Source organism: Artibeus jamaicensis, unplaced genomic scaffold (genome assembly GCF_021234435.1).
Source record: "Artibeus jamaicensis isolate MK-2021 breed Jamaican fruit bat unplaced genomic scaffold, CSHL_Jam_final scaffold_1689, whole genome shotgun sequence".
NCBI lineage: Eukaryota > Metazoa > Chordata > Mammalia > Chiroptera > Phyllostomidae > Artibeus > Artibeus jamaicensis.
In genome coordinates, this window is record NW_026522029.1 from 11587 (window position 1) to 26233 (window position 14647).

At 54.8% G+C, this 14647-nt stretch overlaps 3 protein-coding genes across 3 annotated transcripts; 2 read left to right on the forward strand and 1 right to left on the reverse strand.

The window, feature by feature from the left end:
- Positions 1-490: 490 nt before the first annotated feature.
- Positions 491-1193, reverse strand: LOC128625987 (histone H2B type 2-E). The gene has a single exon (XM_053655994.1). The coding sequence runs from the start codon at positions 951-953 to the stop codon at positions 573-575; it is 381 nt and encodes a 126-aa protein (XP_053511969.1). The 5' UTR covers positions 954-1193; the 3' UTR covers positions 491-572.
- A 100-nt stretch (positions 1194-1293) lies between these two features.
- Positions 1294-1822, forward strand: LOC128625966 (histone H2A type 2-A). The gene has a single exon (XM_053655846.1). It carries the CDS (start codon positions 1317-1319, stop codon positions 1707-1709), a length of 393 nt encoding a protein of 130 aa, XP_053511821.1. The 5' UTR covers positions 1294-1316; the 3' UTR covers positions 1710-1822.
- Positions 1823-2505: 683 nt separating this feature from the next.
- LOC128625993 (histone H3) lies at positions 2506-4036 on the forward strand. The gene has a single exon (XM_053656074.1). It carries the CDS (start codon positions 2882-2884, stop codon positions 3290-3292), a length of 411 nt encoding a protein of 136 aa, XP_053512049.1. The 5' UTR covers positions 2506-2881; the 3' UTR covers positions 3293-4036.
- Positions 4037-14647: the final 10611 nt, after the last annotated feature.

A 14647-nucleotide genomic window follows, 5' to 3' on the forward strand; every position in this document is an offset into this window, starting at 1 on the left:
GACAGGAAGAGTAAGTAAAACTCACTTTGAGCATGGAATCAAGGTATCGGGGCACACCGGAAAAGTTTGCTGTGGGTGTTGAGGCATGGCCTCGAGTATTGCTTTGCAGTTTTCCAGTAGCATTTCGTAACAAAGCTTCCAGAGCCCAAGGAAAGAGTGGGTTCCAAAGCACTGACCTGACCTAAGTGGCACAGAGCCAACCCTGCCTCCCGGCCCACTACCCCTCCATTAGATGGCCTTCAATAGGTTGAGGACCAGGCACCGTTAGACGTTGGTACTGTGGAGGCAGTTCACTTGGCCGCGAATGGACACGCCCTTCTAGGTAGCTGTCCGGCAAGCTAAGTACAACTGGCCTTCTGCTTCAGGGGCACCTACCTCACCCGTGCCCCTGAAGAGACCACATTTCCACCGGGAAACGAACGGGGGGTAGGTGGCACGGGGAAGCAGGGTGGAGGCGTGGGAGTAAGACGAGTGGCACGAGCTCTTTTGCTGAGAAGGTAGGTGGCTCTGAAAAGAGCCTTTGGGGGTCAAGCGGCCGGCGACTCGGGCGAGCGCCGCGTCCCGGGAGGGGCTCACTTGGAGCTGGTGTACTTGGTGACGGCCTTGGTGCCCTCGGACACGGCGTGCTTGGCCAGCTCGCCGGGCAGCAGGAGGCGCACGGCCGTCTGGATCTCCCGGGAGGTGATGGTGGAGCGCTTGTTGTAATGCGCCAGGCGGGACGCTTCGCCGGCGATGCGCTCGAAGATGTCGTTGACGAAGGAGTTCATGATGCCCATGGCCTTGGACGAGATGCCCGTGTCGGGGTGCACCTGCTTGAGCACCTTGTACACGTAGATGGAATAGCTCTCCTTCCGACTGCGCTTGCGCTTCTTGCCATCCTTCTTCTGGGCTTTGGTGACGGCCTTCTTCGACCCCTTCTTGGGCGCGGGAGCGGACTTGGCCGGCTCAGGCATAGCGGGCGGGACGCGCGAGCAGAGAAAAAGAGCAGGAACGCAAACACGACAACAGCAGGAGCGAGGCTACCGGAAGCGACTCGGGACTTATAGAGGATGTATGCAAATTAAGGCTCCGAGTACGCTGCATTGTGATTGGTGAGTTTCCAGCGGCGCTCCTGCGAGGGGGTGGGGGAGGCTTCATGCAAATGAGCGGATTCTCCCTGCGCTCTCTTATTGGCCGTCGGCACAAAGCTGCGCTGGGGCCAATCAAAGCGCTCGATGGACAATCGGCGTTCTGCCTATAAAAAGCTGAAGCGGGGCGGTTTAGGGCGACTTTCTCGGTCGTCGGTCGGGGAGCTACTCGCAGTGCCCAGCGCCGTCATGTCTGGTCGTGGCAAACAGGGAGGCAAGGCCCGCGCTAAGGCCAAGTCCCGCTCTTCCCGCGCTGGTCTGCAGTTCCCCGTGGGGCGTGTGCACCGGCTGCTGCGCAAAGGCAACTACGCCGAGCGGGTGGGGGCCGGCGCGCCCGTGTACATGGCGGCCGTGCTGGAGTACCTGACCGCCGAGATCCTGGAGCTGGCGGGTAACGCCGCCCGAGACAACAAGAAGACGCGCATCATCCCTCGTCATCTTCAGCTGGCCATCCGCAACGACGAGGAGTTGAATAAGCTGCTGGGCAAAGTGACCATCGCCCAGGGCGGCGTTTTGCCTAACATCCAGGCCGTGCTGCTGCCTAAGAAGACGGAGAGTCACCACAAGGCAAAGGGCAAGTGAGGCCGGCGCTTGGCGCCCACCCAGCCCCCCGTTTCGAAGAGGCAGTACTTGTGAAATCAAAAGGCTCTTTTCAGAGCCACCCACTCTTTCAAATAAAAGAGCTGTTGACAGTAGCCAGCTGCTTGACAACGCCACTTGTCGCGGTAGTAAGCGCCGTCCCCACCCGTGTGCGGTGCTAGGAATGCCATTTGCCTTCGGCTCCCAACCGCCCAGAGATGTTGAGTAGCGCTCCGCCACCCTGATTGGGCTGAGTGGGCCGGGCCGTAAGCCTCAACGCAGGTGGACGCAACAAAACCCCTCGGGCGCCGCCCGTTACTAAGCGGACTGTTAGCTACCAAGTCCTGTTAGGCGGCCCCTAGTGCTTTCACCTCAGTCTGCGCTGAGCGCGCAACTCCCCAGTTTACCCCCTGAGGCCTCCGCCCGGCACTTGAGACCTAGGGGGAGGGGAGCAGGCGGCTTTTCGGGATTCTGGCGAGCCTGGGGCCTGGCCTAACTGAGCCGGTTTTCTTCTGACCTTGGTGGGTTTTGGGTTTTTTTTTTTAGAAGCCAGAGATAAGGGGACCCCACTTAGGCGTTCTCAGCCGGGATCTCGGGCCCGGGGCGGGGACAATTTTCCGATCCGAAAGGCGGGAAAAGTGGACCTTCAGACCGACTAAGGGGCTCTGAAAAGCCAACAAGGTCACCGGGGGGGCGGGGGCCACGTCGGAGATTGGGGAGCTACGGGGCGTGGAAAAGAAGAGAGGGCATGGCGGCTGGCCTGACTTAGGGAGTGAAGGGCTGTGGAGGAACATTCTGAACAGTTGCGATTAAAAAAAATAAATAAAAAATTAAAAATATATATATATATATATATATATGCGTGTGTGTATACACAAATATGTTTATAAGAGACAAACGAAAAAAAAAACACCAAGGACAAAAAAAACCACGTAGGAAGAACTGTGGGCATATACTGGAAAGTAGACAGGGAGGCGGGGGTCTGGGGGGGCAGGAAACATTCTGCCCCAGCCAATCGGGCACGCCAGGGAAGATTACGTCACAGCCAATGGGTAGCCAGCGCGGGACTTTCAATTTTATCGCCCCGCCCAATAGGGAAAAGACTGTGCCTATAAAGACGGCTGTTGCGGGTCCGGGAGCGATACCGTCCCGGCCGCCGTGTTGTGCAGTTCGCCATGGCCCGCACTAAGCAGACCGCGCGCAAGTCGACCGGTGGTAAGGCCCCGCGGAAGCAGTTGGCCACCAAAGCGGCTCGCAAGAGCGCGCCGGCCACGGGCGGCGTGAAGAAGCCGCACCGCTACCGCCCGGGCACCGTGGCGCTGCGCGAGATCCGGCGCTACCAGAAGTCGACCGAGCTGCTGATCCGCAAACTGCCCTTCCAGCGCCTGGTGCGCGAGATCGCGCAGGACTTCAAGACCGACCTGCGCTTCCAGAGCTCGGCCGTCATGGCGCTGCAGGAGGCGAGTGAGGCCTACCTGGTGGGCCTGTTCGAGGACACCAACCTGTGCGCCATTCACGCCAAGCGCGTCACCATCATGCCCAAAGACATCCAGTTGGCCCGCCGCATCCGCGGGGAGCGGGCCTAAGAAGCGCGCGCTCGACCCCAGGTTCCATCGCAATCCAAAGGCTCTTTTCAGAGCCACCCACGAGGTCACTGGAAAGAGGCTGTGTGCCACTGGGTCTCCGCGCCCCTGGGAATGGGCGGGGGGGGGGGGCTTATACTCGCGGGCAGAGTATCGGGCTCCTATACAAAGGGTGCAAGACCCTCGCGTTGGCTGCCTTCCGGCCTGTTACTCAAACTCAGGAGTTCCGGATACTACTCGGCAGCCTCGCGTCCACGTGGTTGGGCTCCCCTGGTGGGCTGTCTTCACGAGCGGGTTCCGTGTCGGGGATGGGCCGCCTCTGGGACGAGTCCTTCGGGACGCTGGCGACTCGTGGCCTGGGGTGCACCGGGAACACCTCTCCCGCCGGCAGGAGAGGTGCGCACTCCTCACCCCCGCCGGAAACGGCCCCATCCTGCGCGGGCTCTCGGGCTGGAGAGGAAAGTCGTCCCCTCTGTCGGGCTGGTTTCTGCAGCTTCAAGGTTCCGGGTTCCTGTGTCACCACGACTGGACAGCACCTCCCACCCTCTTATCCTAATCAAAAGCCCGGGGCGGGGAGAGTGAAAGAGAGAGAGTGTGCGTGCGTGGACACGAGCCCTATGGGCCACTCGTGAGCCTGGGCCTTCAACGGACCGATTTCAGCCCGGAAACCTTCGGCTTCTCTCTCTGCATACCCCGCCCAGACGCGGTTTCTCCACGTTTTTTAAAGCTCCCTTTGCCTCTCGAGATGTGTCCCAAGAGGGGGAGAAGTTGGGACTGTGGCCGGCCTGCTACAGGTTGCCACATGTTCTTTTCCGGATCGTGGCAACTTCCCAGGGCGTGTCTCTAGGTCTCCCCCGGGTGCCAGATTACCAGCGTAGGCCCCAGTGCAGGCTGGATCTCGGCCCGGGCCTCGGAGGCGTGTGAGGGCACCAGCTTTGCACCTATCGTCTCACCCATCCCCAGGGCACACGCCTCGAAGGGATGTCGGGTCCGGGAGCAGCCGAGCACACCCCGGAACCTGAGATACCGGTGTCAGGTGTCGGTCCTCTCTGCCTGCCCCGCCCCGAGCTCACACTGCTTTCACCTAACAGCCCCCGCCCCTCCCCGCTTCTTTCCAGGGAAGACCCCCCCGTCTAAACCTCCGATTTGGTAGCATTGTTGATGTAGAGGCCTGTCCGAGTAAGGCTAGCATATAGAGGCCTGTCCAAATAAGGCTAGCATATAGAGACCTGTCCAAATAAGGCTAGCATATAGAGGCCTGCCCAAATAAGGCTAGCATATAGAGGCCTGTCCAAATAAGGCCAGGAAATTTTTAGGCGCCAACACCAGCTGCCCGCCAACAGCAGTCCAATCAGGAACTTTTGCCTTAGTTTGATTGAGCCGATAGCTAACCGCCATATCTGCTTCTGTATCCCTTGCTTGCTTGCTTGCCTGCCCCTATAAAAACCCAGTAGTCTGTAAGCCAGGCGCGACTTCCACTTTGGCGGCTCTGCGTAGCCGCGAGACTACGGTCTCGTTCGGGAAGTTCGCCCCTGCGCAGGTAAAACTTGGCCAATAAATTTACCATCAAACCGCTCTCAGTGTTCGGGGATTCCTTTCGCTCGCAACTTGAATACAACATTTGGAGGCCCCAGCGAGATCTAAGGAGTGTCTCCGGAGACTGAGACTGCGAGGCCCGGGTAAGTTTGCCGCGGAATTTGGTTTGGGAGTCTAGACTCATTTGAGCCGCGAGGTGGTAGGCGAGACGTCGCCGGTAGTCCACCCGCGGGGTTCTCAAGGAGAGGACGCTCTCGAGAACCGGAGCTCTTGCTCCCGCGACTAGGTCGCATTTGGTTCATTTGGTTTTTGGTATTTGTTCCGCGCCGCGACTGAACGCGCTAGCGAAGTGTGAATGAGTGAAGAGACTGTAGTGCGCCACGGCCTGTTTGTGCGTGAGTGGACTGAGTGGAGAGGAGCGAGGTGTGTGTTTCTGTGCGGGATATTGGTAGCCCTCATCCTTCTAATCGCAGGCGCTGTGAGAAGCGAGAAGAAGGCGTCCGCGATGGGACAAGGAAGCTCCACTTCAAACACTGCCCTTGACTGCTTACTAAAAAATTTCTCTGACTTTCAGAATCGCGCTCGAGGCTATGGGGGTCCACCGCCAGACCCAGAAGTCCTGCGAGCTTTCAGTGAAATTGAATGGCCGTCTTTTGACGTAGGATGGCCGACGGAGGGGACTTTTGATCTGCCCCTCCTTTTTGCGGTCAGGCGGATAGTATATGGGACCCCCCATCCAGATCAGATGGTATATATAGATGTGTGGGTAGACATAGCTACTGACCGCCCCGGTTACATACGCCGGTGTCAGTCCAATGGGCAGAGGAGGAGAAGGGCCATCTGCGTGGCGATGACACCGAGGCAGGCTCCCCGTCTGCAGACAGACAAAGGGTGCCGGCCTCAACGGGATCAGGCAGACGGGGAAGGGAAGAAGCTATACCCTGTCTTGCCTGAAGTACCTGAGGACCCGCTGTTGGTCCCTTCCGCTCCTCCCCCATATCGCCAACCCCTGCCCGACTCCGCGAGCGGGGAAAGGGAGAGAGTCCAGAGCCCTCCCCATACCCGCGGCGGTACTCAGTATGGGGGTGAAAGTTTGGCGCCAAGACAGGATGGCGCCGCCATTTTGCTGGAAACGGTCGCGCCAAAACCAGGTGGCGCCGCCATTTTACCCCTCAGAGAGGTGCCACCGGCTCCAGACGCCCCATTACATGCACCACCGCGGCTAATATATGTCCCTTTCTCAACCAGTGATCTATACAATTGGAAACTGCAAAATCCCCCGTTTTCTGAAAAGCCACAGGGATTAATTTCCCTGTTGGAGACCATATTTAGGACCCACCAGCCGACATGGGATGATTGCCAGCAAATTTTACAAACTTTGTTCACTTCAGAAGAAAGAGATAGAATCATGAGAGAAGCTATTAAAGCAGTTATGGGAGAAGAAGGGGAAACCGCGGGAGGGAGGAGGGAAGTATTAGACATATTACCTGAGCAACCCCCAGATTGGGACCCCAACACGAGCGGGGGGAAGGGACGCACTACTCCAATATCGCCGGGCTCTGTTGAGGGGGGGTGAAGGCAGCGGCTAGGAAACCAACGAATTTCAATAAGGTTAGTGAGGTAGTACAAGGGAGAGAAGAGTCCCCCGCCAGTTTTCTAGAAAGGTTAATTGAAGCCTACCGAGTGTACACCCCACTAGACCCCCAGGCCCCTGAGAACAGGCGACTTTTGAATATCGCTTTTGCAACCCAGGCAGCCCCCGACATTAGAAAGAAATTACAGAAGATTGAAGGATTTGAAAGAGAAAATATTAGCAAGCTTTTAGAGATTGCACAGAAAGTATAAATAGAGATGACCCAGAGATAGGAAAAGCGAAAGAGGTAGCAAAAATCTTAATTGCAGCCCAGGTAGACCCGAAGAAAGAACAAAAGAAAGGAAAGTCAAAAGGCCAGTGGCCAAGAGTAGACAAAGATCAATGCGCCTTCTGCAAGGAAAAGGGGCACTGGAAGAAAGATTGCCCCAAACTGCGGGCAAAGGAGGTCAGTCCTGCGGTACTGCTTCAAACCTTAGATTGACGGGGCCAGGGCTCTATACTTGTTGGCTCCCAGGAGCCCATGGTCACCTTGAATGTCGAAGGGAAACCAGTAGACTTCCTGGTCGACACGGGAGCCACATTTTCTGTGTTGAAGCAACCTCGGGGGCAGAGTCAAAAGGCAACCACAAAGATTATAGGGGCAACGGGTAAGGCCGAAGCATATCCCTGGACAACTGCCAGGATCACCAACTTGGGGCAAGGGACTATTACTCACTCCTTTTTAGTTATTCCAGATTGTCCGTACCCGTTACTGGGGAGAGATTTGTTACAGAAACTTCATGCCACTATAAGCTTCAAGCCTTCAGAAACACTTGAGGAGACGAGTGTAGAGGTGACGGTCCCTCTGTCCGAAGAGTACTTGCTGGCGATACTCCCGGACGGCGAGGAGAAGGAAAACAGGATCCTGAAGAGACTGCAAACGCAAGTACCAGGGGTGTGGGCGGAAACAAACCCACCTGGGTTGGCTGTCCACCAACCTCCAGTGCTGGTCCAGCTGGCCAGTACGGCCCACCCGGTCCGGATCAGACAGTACCCTGTCCCAGCACGAGCCAGGCAGGGGATTGCGGGGCACCTGCAACGCCTATTAGAGGCAGGCATTCTGAGAAAATGCCAGTCTGCATGGAACACCCCCCTTCTCCCTGTCCAAAAACCGGGGACCCAGGATTACCGACCGGTGCAGGACCTGCGGGAAGTAAACGCTCGAGTCGAGACAATACACCCCACTGTGCCAAACCCGTATACCCTCTTGAGCTCGTTGCCCCCGACTCATACCTATTATTCTGTTCTAGATTTAAAGGACGCTTTCTTTTGTATACCTCTGGCCCCCCAGAGTCAGGAAATTTTTGCCTTCGAATAGAATGACCCTGATAATGGACTAACGGGGCAGTTCACATGGACCAGACTACCCCAAGGGTTCAAAAACTCACCAACCATTTTTAATGAGGCCCTGAGTAAAGACCTCCAGGAGTTCAGGAGAACTCATCCTTCAATAGTCCTCCTCCAGTATGTAGATGACATCTTGGTGGCAGCCCAGACACAGGAGGAATGCGAATCAGCTACACGAGACCTGCTCCGAGACCTCGAAAGAATGGGCTACCGAGTGTCAGCCAAGAAGGCTCAAATCGCGACTCAAACTGTGAGTTACCTGGGGTATGACCTGAAGGGAGGACTGAGGGCCTTGTCAAATCAACGAATCCAGACAGTCCTACAGATTCCCGAACCGACCACCAAGAGACAGGTACGGGAATTCCTGGGGGCTATAGGCTATTGTAGACTATGGATATTAGGGTTTACGAACATAGCAAGACCCTTGTATGACCTAACCAGAGGCAAGGAGGACTCCTTCACGTGGACTGAGGAAGGGAGACAAGCATTCCTGGCCTTGAAGGAGGCCTTAGTCTCAGCCCCAGCCCTTGCCTTGCCCGATTTAACCAAGCCCTTCCAGCTATACGTCGCTGAGAAGGAGGGTACGGCCCTAGGCGTCTTGAGTCAGACTCTAGGCCCATGGAAGAGGCCTATAGCCTACCTGTCAAAGAAACTTGATCCTGTAGCGTCAGGATGGCCAGCCTGCCTGAGAGCTATTGCGGCCACGTCGCTGCTAGTTAAAGAAGCAGGCAAGTTGACCTTGGGGCAGGACATACAAGTTATAGGAGAACACTATATCGAGCAGATCCTACAGGCCCCCCCTGACCGGTGGTTGTCTAATGCGCGGCTGACGCAGTATCAGGTACAGCTGCTGAACCCTCCAGCGGTACAGTTCCTCAAGACTACTGCCCTGAACCCAGCTACCCTGTTGCCCATACCAGATGCCAAGATCGTCCATAGCTGCACCCAAGTCTTAGACACGGTAACTGGCTCCCGCCCGGACTTAAGAGATCAGGCATACGAAAAGGCAGACCTGACTCTCTTTACTGATGGGAGCAGCTTTATCAAGAATGGACAGCGGTACGCAGGGACAGCAGTGACCACAGGAGATAAGGTCCTGTGGCGGAAGGCGTTGCCGGCAGGCACCTCTGCGCAAAGAGCGGAACTGATAGGGCTGACCAGGGCCCTAGAGATAGCGGAGGGGAAGGTAGCCAACATCTATACTGACAGCCGTTATGCTTTTGCAACCGCCCATATTCATGGGGCCATCTACAGAGAGAGAGGTCTCCTAACTGCAGGAGGAAAGGACATTAAAAACCGAGAAGAGATCCTCTCCCTCCTAGAGGCCATATGGTTGCCCAGGAAGGTCGCCATTATTCATTGTAAAGGCCATCAGAAGGGGGATTCTCCGGTCATAAGAGGAAACAACCTGGCCGATGCTGCTGCCAGGGAAGCCGCCACGGACCCAGAATGTAGTTTGCTTCCCCTGATTCCTCAGCCGGACCTGCCCCCAAAGCCCGCGTACTCCACAGAAGAAAAGCAAGAAGGGGCAAAACTAGGAGGGATAAAAAACGAAAATGGATGGATAGTACTCCCAAATACTAAGTTATATTTACCACAAGGGGTACTAACAAAAATTGTCCAGGACATTCATACTAGTACCCACTTAGGGCAGAACAAAATAGAACAGTTAATTAGGAAGCATTACCTAGGACCACACCTGAAGGAGGTAATACACTCCATCACCTCTCGATGCAAGACTTGCGCAAAGGTAAACGCCCAGAATCAGAAGTTGCCCCGCTTCGTGAGGCACCGAGGGAATGCCCCGGGAGAACTATGGGAGATTGATTTCACCGAAATGCCTAAGGGAAAATCAGGATATAAGTATCTGCTAGTTCTAGTAGACACTTACTCTGGGTGGGTAGAAGCCTTCCCCACTAAGGGCGAAACTGCTTCCACAGTCTGCAAGATCTTAGTAAGAGAGATCATACCGAGGTATGGAATACCAATAGCTATAGGATCTGATAACGGACCAGCATTTGTCTCCAAAATTTCACAAGAATTAGCAAGTAGATTAGATATCGATTGGAAACTCCATTGTATTTATAGGCCACAGAGTTCAGGGCAAGTAGAGAGGATGAATAGGACACTAAAAGAAACCTTAGTAAAAATAAAAGAGGAGACCGGCGAAAATTGGGTAGAGCTGCTCCCTTTCGCCCTCTTCCGGGTAAGGTGCACCCCATACATTAAGGGTTGGACGCCCTATGAAATATTGTATGGGCAACCAGTACCCTTAATCCCTAAGTTGTCCACAGAAGAAATAGAGGTGTCTAACTATAATTTCCTCAAGTCCTTACAGGCGCTGCAAGAGATCCGGGGTGAAGTGCGCGCCTTCCAACAAGCCCAACACCAAGAATCTGAGGAAATAAAAGGAAAAAGGCCTAGACAGCCGGAGCCTGGACAGTGGGTATGGATCCTTAATCATCGGAAGGGAAATTTAGAACCTCGCTGGACGGGACCATATCAGGTACTGTTAAGCACTCCCTCCGCTGTACGGGTGGCGGAGAAACCCTACTAGATCCATTTGTCCCACATCAAGACTGCCCAACCACCGGAGGAAGGATCGCAAACATGGCGGGTTCGACCAGATCCAGACAAACCCTTGAAGCTTGCCTTCTCACGAGCATAGGGCTCCTGATCCTTAGCGGAATTCCAGGCCAGAGCCTGGAGCAACAGGAGTGGGTGCTCGTAAGGACAGCAGATGGCACAGTCATTGCTACCAATTATACTTGGGATACAGGTCCAGTGACTCTACGTGCAGACTTCTCCAAATTCTTTGATGACCCATACTGTGCCTCGGCGGCCGCAATCCCAACATTAAATTCTTGGACCCGGGGAGGCTATGCGTATAGGCCGCCATGGAATGACCCATGTGGAAGTGCACCCACAAATTATGCGCTTAGAGGTGCCCCCCATTATGGATGCCCAGAACCTCCCCGGGGGCAACGTTATACATGTGGGTCGCACAATGATTTTTATTGTAAAAGTTGGGGCTGTGAGACCTTAACGAATGGAGGGTGGACCCCCGGAGGAGGGATCGATAAACATATTCTCCTCACCCGGGATAAACTTAAACAACCAGAAAAAGGATGGGAGACAGACTGTGCAGCAGACAAATGTAACCCTGCCTCAATAACGGTCCTGAACCCAGGAGACCCAGAATGGTTAAAGGGCCGTACGTGGGGACTTAGGCTCTATATCAGTGGAACAGATCCAGGAACCTTCTTTACTGTCAGGAGGCTGCCCGCTCAGGGAAGACCGTTATTAAGAAGGGGAGGGGGAAAGCTGCCACCTCGCCCACCTAAACCTACCACCAGCCCGGGAAAAGGTAAGGGCCCCACAACGCTAGAAACACCCATTGGGGCCAGCGGAAACCAGAGTGAGCCCATAGAAAATTCACAATTCGAGGATACGAATAGCTTAAGGCCTCCCCTCGGAGATCCTAAGCCCTTAATAGAGAAACCTCACCACCAAGGGGAATCAGCATTAAGTCTATTAGAGCAAGTATTTCCATATTTCAACACTACCCAGCCTAACAACCGAGTCCTGCTGGTTATGCCTCAGCCCTAGACCCCCATTCTATGTAGGCTTAGGGGTCAACACCACCGGGAAAGGAGAAGGGGTGCCTGAGACAAAGCCCCTTCCCGAGAACCCGGACCAGGACCAAATGGAAGACTTCCAACAGTGTACATCTGAAAGTACCCTTACATTAGCAGAATTCCACGGGCGAGGCACCTGTTATTTGCTAGCGAATTATACCCTTGCAGCCTCGAACTATAGTGACTATTGCCTTAACCAGGAGCACTTGCCAGGAGACCCCAAGAATTTGACTATTACATTAGCTCCAGAAGGACTATGGTTTGTCTGCACTCAAGGTATCTTTAAGTGTCTAATACCAACTAACCCTGAGCTTTGTGTAAGTGCTTACATTATTCCCCAAGTGTATTTATATGGGGGAGACCCCGATTTTCTGATACGTGCCCCCACTCGAGCCAAGCGAGTCCCATTACTAATTCCTATCGTCGCCACCATCGGTGTCATAGGGTCGGCTGCTGTAGGAACAGGGGCGTTGATCCATGGGGAAAGCAGTCTCAGGGCCTTATCACAGACTTTCTCCAAAGACGTCTCCTTACTACAAGAGCAAGTAGAATATTTGGAGCGCCAAGTAGACTCCCTGGCAGAAGTGGCGCTTCAAAACCGAAGAGGGTTAGACCTAGTGTTTCTACAACAAGGGGGAGTATGTGCGGCTCTTGGAGAAGATTGTTGTTTCTATGCTAACCACTCAGGAATAATTAGAGAAAGTGTAAGAATACTCACTAGACGACTTAAAAGTAGAGAACAAGAGGATGAGTCGTCCTCCTGGTATTCTTCCCTATCGAAGACTTCCCCTTGGCTAACTACGTTAATATCGGCTCTAGCCGGACCCTTGATCATCCTCCTATTAGCCCTGACCATAGGCCCAATAATTCTAAACAAGCTCATAGCCTTTATTAAAGATAGAATAGAAACAGTAAAACTTATGGTATTGTCTCAGCCCTATACAATCCTCCCTCGAGAGGAGCATGAGTCAAGGGTTTGACTAATAAGAAAGAGAAGGAGGGAATGTAGAGGCCTGCCCAAATAAGGTTAGGATGTAAGGCCTGCCCAAATAAGACTAGGAATGTAGAGGTCTGCCCAAATAAGGTTAGGATGTAAGGCCTGCCCAAATAAGACTAGGAATGTAGAGGCCTGCCCAAATAAGGTTAGGATGTAAGGCCTGCCCGAATAAGGCTAGGAAATTTTTTAGGCGCCGTTCGATTGAGCCAATAGCTAACCGCCACGTCTGCTTCTGTATCCCCTTGCTTGCTTGCTTGCCTACCCCTATAAAAACCCAGAAGTCTGTAAGCCAGGCGCGACTTCCACTTTGGCGGCTCTGCGTAGCCGCGAGACTACGGTCTCGTTTGGGAAGTTCGCCCCTGCGCAGGTAAAACTTGGCCAATAAATTTACCATCAAACCGCTCTCAGTGTTCGGGGATTCCTTTCGCTCGCAACTTGAATACAACAGTCACTGGAAAGAGGCTGTGTGCCACTGGGTCTCCGCGCCCCTGGGAATGGGGGGGGGGGGGCTTATACTCGCGGGCAGAGTATCGGGCTCCTATACAAAGGGTGCAAGACCCTCGCGTTGGCTGCCTTCCGGCCTGTTACTCAAACTCAGGAGTTCCGGATACTACTCGGCAGCCTCGCGTCCACGTGGTTGGGCTCCCCTGGTGGGCTGTCTTCACGAGCGGGTTCCGTGTCGGGGATGGGCCGCCTCTGGGACGAGTCCTTCGGGACGCTGGCGACTCGTGGCCTGGGGTGCACCGGGAACACCTCTCCCGCCGGCAGGAGAGGTGCGCACTCCTCACCCCCCGCCGGAAACGGCCCCATCCTGCGCGGGCTCTCGGGCTGGAGAGGAAAGTCGTCCCCTCTGTCGGGCTGGTTTCTGCAGCTTCAAGGTTCCGGGTTCCTGTGTCACCACGACTGGACAGCACCTCCCACCCTCTTATCCTAATCAAAAGCCCGGGGCGGGGAGAGTGAAAGAGAGAGAGTGTGCGTGCGTGGACACGAGCCCTATGGGCCACTCGTGAGCCTGGGCCTTCAACGGACCGATTTCAGCCCGGAAACCTTCGGCTTCTCTCTCTGCATACCCCGCCCAGACGCGGTTTCTCCACGTTTTTTAAAGCTCCCTTTGCCTCTCGAGATGTGTCCCAAGAGGGGGAGAAGTTGGGACTGTGGCCGGCCTGCTACAGGTTGCCACATGTTCTTTTCCGGATCGTGGCAACTTCCCAGGGCGTGTCTCTAGGTCTCCCCGGGTGCCAGATTACCAGCGTAGGCCCCAGTGCAGGCTGGATCTCGGCCCGGGCCTCGGAGGCGTGTGAGGGCACCAGCTTTGCACCTATCGTCTCACCCATCCCCAGGGCACACGCCTCGAAGGGATGTCGGGTCCGGGAGCAGCCGAGCACACCCCGGAACCTGAGATACCGGTGTCAGGTGTCGGTCCTCTCTGCCTGCCCCGCCCCGAGCTCACACTGCTTTCACCTAACAGCCCCCGCCCCTCCCCGCTTCTTTCCAGGGAAGACGCCCCGTCTAAACCTCCGATTTGGTAGCATTGTTGATACCCAGCCAAGAACAGGATAAAATTTTGTGTTTCCCGTCACTGTAAAGGCCTACCTGCCCTCACAGAAGTCTCTCCAATTGTCCCACTTGTTTGGGAGACTGGCAGAAACTCGAGTTCCTCAATACAAGAGAGCCATTGAAGACGCACGTTTTAACATTTAATGATTTCTGTACTTCAATCGCTTCTCTACTCTCAGATGAGAGTCAGAGGAAAATGAAAGAGGTAAATAAATGCTCTTCCTCCCGATAATTGGCTTCTGATGTGGCTAACTTGGTTGCAGGGAAAGTCTACCCTGCTTTCACCAAGTGAAAAACAGTCCGCCTTCACACCGAATTCTGCCTTGGGGTAGGTAGCAGGGAATGGTGCGCGTGCCTGCATAGAAGGAAACAACGAGGTACTGTGGCCCTGCTGACTCACACCTTTGCTTCCTCGGCAGAGGACTTGGCCTTCGGGTTCACACTCTCTCCCAGGTCCCCATCTCAGCCTTCTCGGGTTCTCCTCCTCTTTCTCCACCAGCCCCATCCATGTCGTGGTTTCCACCCACGCGGGCCTTCGTGTTTTCCCTCCCTGCAATTCCAGCAGCCAGATCACGGATCCCCTGCTCTTCGTATCTCTAGGCCTCTGACAAGTGCTCCCAATCGGTATCTCCTGCTGAGACCCCTGTCCT